The sequence below is a fragment of the Sinocyclocheilus anshuiensis genome, unplaced genomic scaffold (genome assembly GCF_001515605.1).
Source record: "Sinocyclocheilus anshuiensis isolate Anshui unplaced genomic scaffold, SAMN03320099.WGS_v1.1 scaffold78, whole genome shotgun sequence".
In the NCBI taxonomy this organism is placed as follows: domain Eukaryota; kingdom Metazoa; phylum Chordata; class Actinopteri; order Cypriniformes; family Cyprinidae; genus Sinocyclocheilus; species Sinocyclocheilus anshuiensis.
The window spans coordinates 4,008,745-4,019,190 of NW_015544250.1; the positions used below are offsets into that span (position 1 = coordinate 4,008,745).

The 10,446-nt window shown below is 34.8% G+C and overlaps 2 protein-coding genes across 4 annotated transcripts in view; one reads left to right on the forward strand and one right to left on the reverse strand.

Moving 5' to 3' along the window:
- Nucleotides 1-4,639, reverse strand: part of LOC107697974 (DAZ-associated protein 2-like) — a 7,075-nt gene extending 2,436 nt beyond the window's left edge. Inside the window, exons 1-3 of the mRNA XM_016498878.1 lie at nt 4,455-4,639; nt 3,527-3,642; nt 2,565-2,816 (exon numbers count right to left, since the gene is read on the reverse strand). Coding sequence (XP_016354364.1) covers nt 2,565-2,816; nt 3,527-3,642; nt 4,455-4,467 — 381 coding nt within the window. The 5' untranslated portion in view covers nt 4,468-4,639. The remainder of the gene's footprint in view (nt 1-2,564; nt 2,817-3,526; nt 3,643-4,454) is intronic.
- Nucleotides 4,640-7,178: 2,539 nt separating this feature from the next.
- Nucleotides 7,179-10,446, forward strand: part of LOC107697973 (POU domain, class 6, transcription factor 1-like) — a 13,420-nt gene continuing 10,152 nt past the window's right edge. The window contains exons 1-3 of one of the 3 annotated variants that reach the window (XM_016498874.1): nt 7,179-7,544; nt 9,464-9,594; nt 9,934-9,978. In XM_016498874.1, the coding sequence (XP_016354360.1) occupies nt 9,541-9,594; nt 9,934-9,978 (99 nt within the window). In that variant the 5' untranslated portion in view covers nt 7,179-7,544; nt 9,464-9,540. Of the gene's footprint in view, nt 7,545-9,463; nt 9,595-9,898; nt 9,979-10,446 lie in introns of those variants that run through there. The other 2 variants (XM_016498875.1, XM_016498877.1) reach the window with 2 other exon arrangements.

Genomic DNA, 10,446 nt, shown 5'->3' on the forward strand with positions numbered 1-10,446 from the left:
TGATGCGTTTCAGAAAGGCGGGGCATAGAGGAGAAACAATAATGTACAGTATGTGGTAAATAATGTGTTTTTTGAACCTTAAACAGCATAAACACATTTCATTACACCAAATACACAAAATAATGTTCTTTTTGGCAACATCATATAACCACTTTAATTAATCTGTAAACAAGTTTAGTGCAACCTTATTATTATACTTCTATTTTCTCAAAAGAATTCTCACAAAAAGTTTTTATTCTTATCACCCGATGTGACGTGTCAACACTGTCAGATACAAAAACAACAAGTCTTAGCAAAAATTCTTCAGAAATCTTGACAAATTCACTTCAATAAACTGACTAATTTTTTTTAATCTCTATTTTGTCAACGCCAATCTTACAGGTTGACAGCTGATCGCATAATTTTCCTCATTTTAAGGACTTGCTCAAAATGAGGGAAATAATTGAAAAATACCAAATAATTTCTTTACAATTTGGGTGATGGTGCTAACATATCATGATGACATGGTTAAATGCAATTATCTTAAATAAATACCTAATAAATATATATTTACATAATAATAATAATAAAAGCAAAAGTATCTAAAATATATAAATAAAATGTCGTTTTTAAGCCAACAACTTCTTTCTCTGATTAGTTTAAAAGTGTAAATGATGGACATTTTCAAAACTATTGGAAGGTAAAACTGTAGGTCATGTTTTGTCCCACATCTCAATAAATCAAAAGGAACTGCCACTGATATTGTTGTACATTCAAATCTGTCTCAATCCTCCAACATAAACTGGATTTGGCTCAGGCCATCCAAGATATATAGATAGTTTCTTCACTGAAAAACTATTGGAGAAATTTAGCATTTCATCACTTGTTCAAAATGTTGTTCCGTCAGAATGAGAGTTCAAACAGCTGATGAAAGATCATAGTCCATCAAGTAACATCTTGTGAAAAGCTGCATGTTTGTAAGAAATCCATCAAGATGTTTTAACTAAACCATCACATCTGACAAAACTACTATAGTAATGCTTCCTCTGATGAAAAATGTCATCCCCTGGTGTCCTCTCACATCACAATCCACAGATTTGTTTGTTTCTGTTTTGGCTTATAAACAGATTTTGCTTGATCTGTGCATATTTCTCTCCTGATTCAGACAAGATGACTTTTTCACTGATGGCATTATTAATAATTATGGACTCATATTTAGCTAGAAGTAGGGGTAGGCGATATGACCAAAAACATATCACGTTATAAGTAGTTTTATTTCACGGTAACGGTATATATCACGATATAGTTATTTTTGCTTTAAATAAGGTCTTTATGATATAAAAATTTCTGATACCATAGAAATTTCATCATTCTTGTCACCCATGTCAGTATCACAAAAAAATAATACTAGCCTAAAAAAAAAATCAAGCTTACTGAAGACAGCAATTAAACAGTCAGCAATTAAATAAGAATAAGAAACTACTTACAAGCAATAGGACAAAAAACTACAGTAGAATAAATAATTAAGAAATGCTACATACATTGTATAATCAAATGTATAAAAACACTGCATAATCTTCACTGTGTAAATGAAATATATATTTCTTGTTATTAAAGTTACAAAAGTGATTTAGTCAAGAGTAGTGAGAGATTTTCTCTTTTGTCGTTTGATTAACATGATTGACAGAGCAGGAATGCTGTCACTTTAAGAGCTGCCCGGATCTAATATACTGTTACACATCTGCTTTCTTTCTCAGCTGTTTGCTTTCACTTAAGACCTAAATTACTGTGTTTTTACGATACTTGCAAAGACGGGCATTTTGACACATACAAGTGTGTGTATTTAAACTTTCAAGACCTATAAAGCGGCAAAAATAACGTTCAATACTCCCGCGTTCTATGAGCACCGTCTTCATGTGCATGCCTCTCTGACAGCGCGCGCATATTGCAAAATGAGTTCTCTTTCGCTGCCGATTGCATTTCAATGGCTTAAAATCACTTGTTTTTAAACCGCAATGCAAATACGCGTGCAAACGATAAGCTTTCATGACCAGGTAGTACAAGTACAGCAACGTCAAGTGAGCGTGTAACCGCATTAGAGACCATAGTCGAAAATCTCTACTGGTTGACAAATACAAAAACAATTGTCTTCAGGTATGAAAGGTATGACATTTTCCCTTCCCACCCCTAGCTGGAAGCAATTTTTTTAAGTTAAAATGTCTTAATGATGGATTTGTTTATTACAAACACACAGCTTTTCACTTCACAAGACACAAGACAATTGATGGAGTGGAGTCATGTGCATTACTGGTGGAATATTGTGATGTTTTTATCGGCTGTTTGAACTCTCGTTCTGATGGCACCCATTCACTGCTGAGGATCTGATCTTGGTGAGCAAGTGATAGAAAGCAAAACATTTTTCCCAAATCTGTTCTGATGAAGAAACAAACTCATCTACATCTTGGATAGCCTGAGGGTAAGTAGATTTTTAGCAAATTTTCATTTTAGGGTGTACTATTTCCTTAATTGTAGGTTGCTAAATATAAATGCATATTACTTCCTGGATGTTTATTGGGAATACTCACAGGAATGGAAGTACTGGTGCTAGGCCCAAAGCGAGCTCCAGCATCGAATCCGCCTTCCACCATGACGGTGGAACCATGGGGGTACATGGGCCCCATCTGATAATATGCCATTGGGACACTGGGGGCCATGGCCCCCATTGGCACAGACTGAGCATGCATGGGCATGTACATCTGAGTACCAGGGTAAGCTGAGGTCATTGGGGCCATCTGTCCATGGGCTGGGGGAGGAGCCATATACCTGGCCTGATAAACCTGCGAGAGGGAAACATTCACAAAGTGTGAAATCGTAATAGTAATCAGTTTTGTATGGAATAAACACAGAATTTATATTTACAAAAGGGTTTTTAAAATGAGCTGCACTCCAAGCCATTTTAAAATGCAGATAACCACAAATCTGCAACCGTATAATAGCCTATAATAGTTATGATTAATGAAATTAACATTTTATTGAACAGTGGTATATTTGATTATAAATCACATTTGCTGCATTTTTATATAAAAATTGAGGGCTTTATTAAGGTTTTAAACTCATGATAAAAATCACAGTAATGAATGGCCTCAAAATCAAGTTAATTTGCTATACATCTAGCATACGAGATAGAATACCTCTTTCCTCTGGGAGTTTCATGCTGACTAATTCATTGCTAAAATTGCCTTTGTCTGTTTTGAGTGGTGGCACTTGTATCACAACAGATGATTCATCAAGCACAAATTTCAAAAATGATTCATTTTCTCAGAAGAATCTTTAGCCGGAATCTTTAGCATGCAGTCTTGAGTAAGGAAGCGTACATTTTTGAAAATGCTTCTAAAGTGCTTCCAAAACATGTTGTTTTTTTAAGATAGTACTAGATTAAAATGTGACATTGTAAAAAGAATAGGAAAGACCCATTTGAATGATTTAATGAGATACTGTACATTCACATGACCAGAGAGAGAGAGAGAGAGTAATTAGCACTGGTAACCTCAGAGTATGGAGGAGGGGCATCTGCAAATGGAGACACCTGAGGAGGGACTTGCATAGCAGGCGGGTAAACGGGTGCTGTGCTCTGCTGAGGGTAAACAGCTTGTGGATATGACCCTGCATGGACACCAAGAGAAAAAGAAAGACAGTTAATGGTTTCAAATGAATATCACAACAGAATCTTACGTTGATTTACTGTAAAGTAGCCAGCAATATTTTGGTTTTGTACTAAAGATACTGACCAAGAAAAAACATTCAGCGGTTTTCCTTAAACCAGAGTACACAAGCTTGAAATGTGGATTAAATTAAAAAATGTAAATAAAATACATTGGCAAAAGAATTTGAGTGACCCAGACATGTTATTAAAAGGTTTTGTGATATTGACCGAAACAGATATGATCGACAAATGATTTAAGAAATATGGATGTGGAAGCGTATGTATTACAATAAATGACATCAAGCCGCAAACACAAACGACACAAAAGGCAAACTAAACAAGACAGCTAAATTACAATTGAAAAATAAGACAAACTGTTCTTGAGTGAATACCACACAGTATATTGATGAAACACATTTAAATAAGATTAATTAAATGATTAAACTGATGCTGTGAGCGTCTCGCTTTCTTAATGAGGTCACCTTTCTGTTCACGTCAACGCGCTGTAGCAGCCAAGCTAGTCACCCTTTACCCGTTTTCAATCCAAAACATGACCCATTCCGCTAAAATAAGACACTGCCGCGTTAAATATAACAGTGTCCGTCGTTACACAGTCGATGGCAGATGTTTTTGGCGCATAATCGATAAGAATTCAGTATGTAAAATCGTTTGTTATGTAAGTCAGTTATGCTGGCTAACTCCATTGGTAACGTTAGTTGCTAGGAAGCGGCTAAGCAAAATAGCAGAAGAGCGGAGATGATCGCGTATTTACCTTTGTTGTTCATTGTTCTTCGCTGTAGCTGAAATATTCTAGTGGGCGAGAATTTCAACAGACCGAATTCTGCGTTTAATTGACAATAAATATAAGGTTTACTCAAAGTTCCTCGGTTTTTTTTTTTACTCGTTACTTCCTTGTTTTCGTCGGTTATGCTTTGAGTATATTTGTGTTGGGAGGAGCTACGTCATGCACGCATCAGTTTTTGGACGCCACTCCCTTAAAGAGAAACTCGTGACTCATTATCTACAAAACGAAAGTCTCTGTAAGCCCCGCGTTATACTATAAAAATAAACTTTACGTATAGAGTATAAAATTATAGAATATATATCGAATTTTACGTATTTATATGTAAAATATTTGTGTTTATATATATATAGGGCAGGTGTCATAGATGGAATATGTCACAAAGGCCATACTTTCTCATAGTAAATATACGAGTTTGAGTCAAAAGTCCAGTTACACAATTGTGTGTTTTCTCAAAAAGTGGTTTTCATGTCCGTTTCAAACGCCTAGTTCAAAGGTATCTTAAATTAAAATAAAATACTTTTGTAATCAGTGTTGGGTAAACAAGTGAATATAATAAAACTACATAGCATACATCCAGACAAGGTAGATTTTAACTAAAAGGTGCTTTTTCAAGAAAATCAGATGCATATTCTAATATGTGTTTTCAGGTTAAGGGTCCTTCAAATAAATGTCAGACAGGCCAAGTTTTTGCATGCCGTTTCATGGCCTGTTTTCACAGGTTTTCCTTTTTTTAAGTTAGGATTAAGCAATAGTTCAATTAGGACATTTAAGAAGTTTTTATAAACGTGACTTAAAAAAACATTACTGTGTGCATCTTGAGACAAATCAATGACACTTACATATTTTAAGATATGTCAGTGCAAGTTTCTTTAAGTTAAATCAGTTTAAATTAAAACAGCTCCGACATGCATTTTAGTCTGGGACTAGGCTTAAGCCTTGTCTGTGAAACAGGGGGCATATGTGATAATTTAATATGCCTTTTACTAATTACAGTTCTCTGTAATGACAGGTTTCATTATGACTTCTTACATTATAGTGTGACAACATGCCCTTCTATTACTCAAGTGTCGACAATTTAGTATGTTGTTTATATGCTGTGGATATTTTTATATTTTACTTTCCCAATAACATTATTATTGACATCAGCATGTAATATGAAATCCTTTCTACTCATAGGGTAAGTTAGTATGGAACGATTCTGCACACTTGAACCTGTAATATTGCATAATTAGGCCCTGGGAAGTATGCCAAGCAGAGCAGAGGTTTCATTAAGATTGTTTAAATTAGTTGCAGTATTCAACCTAATATATTACGTATCAGACTTTGAATAGGAATGATGATCCAAATTTTGTTTTGCACCTCTGTGACTAAATTAAATGTGGTTTATGCATTTGTATGGCTGGGCCCACAGGCTCTTTAGGCAGAATAAAGTTGCATTTTGTGGACATCCTTTGTTGGCCCTGCATCTATTCAAAAATAAAAGAGAGCAGAGCTTTGTCAAGGAAACGAAAAAACATTTTTAATGAACATTTTGTTTGCAATGTATATGTCTTTATATCAGATGTACATTAGTACATTAGTTGGGGCCTGTATACTGGATGTGAACCTAATTACAGATTCGTCTGTATTCAGCAATCCCAGTACTCCTTTGAGCTCCATGGCAATATGCTGCTAATGCATGCAAATGGAAGTGTTTGCCAGCTGGCTTGGCAAAAGAGGAAAGACACAGAGTGTGTATAGAGACACGGTGTATTTTTTATAAGCCAGTTCATTATAAAAAATGTGAATATGCCTTGTAAATCACATATAAGAATATGCATCAGTATGCATCTGATTTTTCTTAAAAAAGCACATGAGGAAAGAAAATCTAATTTTGAATGCATTTAGTGGTGTGCGTAAAGCTTTCTTAAAAAACATGCAATCACCACAACATAGAGATTCACATAACAATGCAACAGATGCATTTGGCTGCAGTGCCCTAAAACGATCGTCTCTGGGGAACAGTCAAAGGGAGAATTGTGCTTGAAGATTAAACAGATGGACTGTAGCCAAACTTTTTTTCTTTATCATTACTTTTCTTGATTTACATTCATTTGTAAGTCACTTTGGATAAAAGCATCTGCTAAAGGAATCCAGTTTTGTAAGTGCTAAGATGCCATGTAGAGCAAGTTGAAATAATTGCATTTAACATTTTAATTGCCCCCTTTGTTCTGTTTCTTAATATTTTACATGGAACCATATAATATGTCTGTATGTTTTCATTTCATCTAGACTTTAAGAGGTACAAGGACACACAGGTAGAAGGACATTAACGGCAATATTTTAAATTCTTTAAAAATTTCCATTCACATTGTTATTTAGAAGAAACACAGCAATAGTAATAATAGTAACAGTTGTAATAATAATAATATAATAAAACAATATAATAATAGTAATATTAATAATAAGCATGATAAAATTATTATTATTATATTATATTATTATCATACAATAAACATACAATATTTTTATAAATAATAATATTAATAAAATTAATTGATCTCTTTATTAATATTAGTAATTTTATTATTAGAGCATAACTTCACACTGTAGCATTATTATATCACAGTTTGAATCAAGAGTTTGAATAGTGCAGTGAACTGCGGTAACACTGTGTACTGTCTCTTTAAGACGGCCATTGCTCCCGTTCTGTCGAGCCAGCGCCATTTTTTCAATGCAAGACTCGGCCTGCATAAATTATGTTCATGACGTAGTGCAAAAGAGCAAATTTGTGTTAATTTTTCGGCACTTTTCTGCAGATAAGGTTTTATCTTGGCTATTAAGGTGCACTTGCTTCACCGGCACGACAGTTAACGGAAAGACGTCATTAAATATTTAGTTAAAAAGAGGACCAGCGCTTTCCCGAGCCTCCTTATCAATGCAAATAGCTCTTTTGTGTGCATTCGTAGCGCGCGTTGGAAGCTGTGAGATGAATTTTTAATTATGCATATTTAAAACAAACTGTGGCAAAGCTCGCCGAAGGAGGAGAAATAAAGAAAATATCCCAGCTTTCAGCGGGTAAGTCGTGAATATGATCACAGCTTACACGTACTTTTTTGCACAACGCAATACGAACTCGAAATGAGTTTTTGGTTAATATGCAATTGTCTTAATTAGCATAATTTATATATTTATGATAAAGAGAAAGGAAATACATAAAATGCCGTCCCGAGTCATGGCATATTGGCATGTGAGGAGTGTGATCAGTAGATGAAGTGTGTGTCCCGTGAGGGGAGTTTTTATTGCATTGCATTGTGATTGTGTTGAGAGGACTGCACTAGTAACGTTACCTCACAGGCCTGTTTGATGTGAAAATGCGCAAGGCTTACATAATGCTCTATTGTTTTTTGGATAATTACATGCGCAAGTTTATAATGCAAGTCACACACCTTAAATTGCACTTGCACAGTGATGACTTTCGAACACGCTCGGAAATAATGTACCAAATCTTTAAGGACTGTGTTTACGTTTTTCTGTGAGGTAGCTGGGTTCAAGTATTTGAAGTTGACAACCTTGAGAGCTGGCGTCATAGACGTGACCAGTGTTGGGGGTAACGCATTACAAGTAACGCGAGTTACGTAATCAGATTACTTTTTTTCAAGTAACTAGTGACGTTACACACTTGACTACGACATGATTATCTGCTCAATGCCTTGCAGAGATTTACTATGGTAATCATAGTTCCCGCCAAAAGACCAGAGTATTTGCTACTGTACAAACATAATAAATGTAATATGTTATTGAAACGATTCAAAAACTTGTTGTTTTCTGTGACAGTGATGGCTATCACATAATTATTGCAGTAACAACTGTAGAAACTATGGTGTTATTGCAGAAACTTTACCATGGTGAATTGTTGTAAGGGTGTGCTGCTAGTCACCTTCATATTTTAAATATAAATAAACTAGGGATTCATATTGTGGTAACCTAGTAGTTTTGAGACCACTAAATGTGAAGGGCTCTATTGTAATGTATATGTTTTTTTTTGTTTTTTTTTAGAAATTTTCCTTTTTTTGTAAATTATTTGTTAGATTTACTTGCACTGATATTGTGGTAACCTAGTAGTTTTGAGACCACTAAATGTGAAGGGCTCTATTGTAATGTATATGTTTTTTTTGTTTTTTTTTTTTTAGAAATTTTCCTTTTTTTGTAAATTATTTGTTAGATTTACTTGCACTAAATCACATAGCAGTTTTACCTTTTATAACTTATTATTTAACTCAACATTTTCCTTCCATATGTTGAAGTATTTGTGATTGAAATTAGATGTTTGTCAGATTTAGCTGCGCTAAATATATTGCACATATCTATTTCTTACCTTTTCTTACCTAATACTGAATTTTTTTCTTCCATATTAAGTATTTCTAATTGAAATGAACTATTTGTCCGATTTAGTTCAACTAAATCACATGTTTGTTTGTTTTTGTTTAACCTTTATAACTTTATTTAAAATTATATAATTTTCTTCCATATTGAGAAGTATTTCTGATTGAAATGGGACATTTGTCAGATTTATTTGCGTTGAATCACATATTTTTTACCTTTATAACTTAATATTTAAAATAATGCTCTTCCATATTGTGAAGCATTTCCAATTGAAATAGAGTATTCAGTGATTAAAATTGTAGCACAGGACTTCGTTTTATCCAGGAATTCCCTGAACTGTGAAAAATTGTCTGGAGAAGGTGGTTGCAGGGAAGGGGCTAAAAATATAAAAGCTCATGATGAAAAGTAAATGTTAAAATTGTTTCGGAGGCAGAGCAAGTTATTACATTTTGGAATTACATGCATGCGCTGATGAGTCATTTGCAATAAGACCCGGAATGTGTATTGAGGAGGTAAATGGGGTCAACTTTTATGTCATGATGAGTTTATTCTTTGATAACCGGTATCTAGTGCTGTCAAGAATCCTTATTGACCAGCATTTTTTGTCTCAGGTGGTACTGTGGAGCTGGTAACTTCCCCTTCAACCACTATGCAGAATCAGTGATCTCCTCAGAGCCTAGACTTCATCATGGACACTGAGGATCTCCCTGCAAACAATGCGCCACTCACTGTCAATGAACAGGTATTCCTGAGTCAAGTCATAATTCCCATACATTTCTCATGACTTACATGAAATGTTACCAAAACACAGATGTACCTTAACATTTCATCACATGTCCAGCCTCATGCCCCACGTGTGTGAGTGTTCAGTCTACGTTCACAGCACAAGCAATTCTCTTCTGGTGGTGAGGTGTTTGCAGAAAGCATTGCTTATGCCAGTTTTTGGGCAGACGCTCTTGTTTGTTTGCTGTACTCATGTCACTTGTGTCCTTGTTTGGTTGGTTCTTTGTGTCCTAACGTGTGCTTGGCATCTCTGTTCTCTTTAGCCATTCACTGTCTGACTGCAGAAGTGTTTTCTCAGCTTTTAGGTTCCTGCACTTTGAAATTCCCAGCACAAGACAACCAGGTACGCACCTTTTCCTGCCTCTGTACTGCTCTCTGCGCTGCGCTGAGCTGAGCTTCCCTCTCTGTCTGAGCCCTGCATTTGCTCCTGTGATGCTTCTCTGATCTCGACTGAAACATGATCGAGAAATGTTCTTAATAAAAAAAACTTAATCAAACATTAAGCTGAGCAAAAGCTTTGAAATTGTGTCATGCAATAATACACAAGTTTAAAAGTTGCATTTATTTGTTCAAAAATACACTAAAAACAGAAATATTATAACAATTTAAAATAACTGTAAAATATCTATTTTAAAGGGGTCATATGATGCTTTTTTAAAGATCATTATTTTGTGTATTTGGTGTAACAGAATATGTTGACATGCTTTAATGTTCAAAAAACACATTATTTTTCAAATACTGTACATTATTGTAGGTCCTCTATGCCCCGCCTCTCTCAAACGCTTCGTTTTCTACAAAGTCCCTCCTTCCG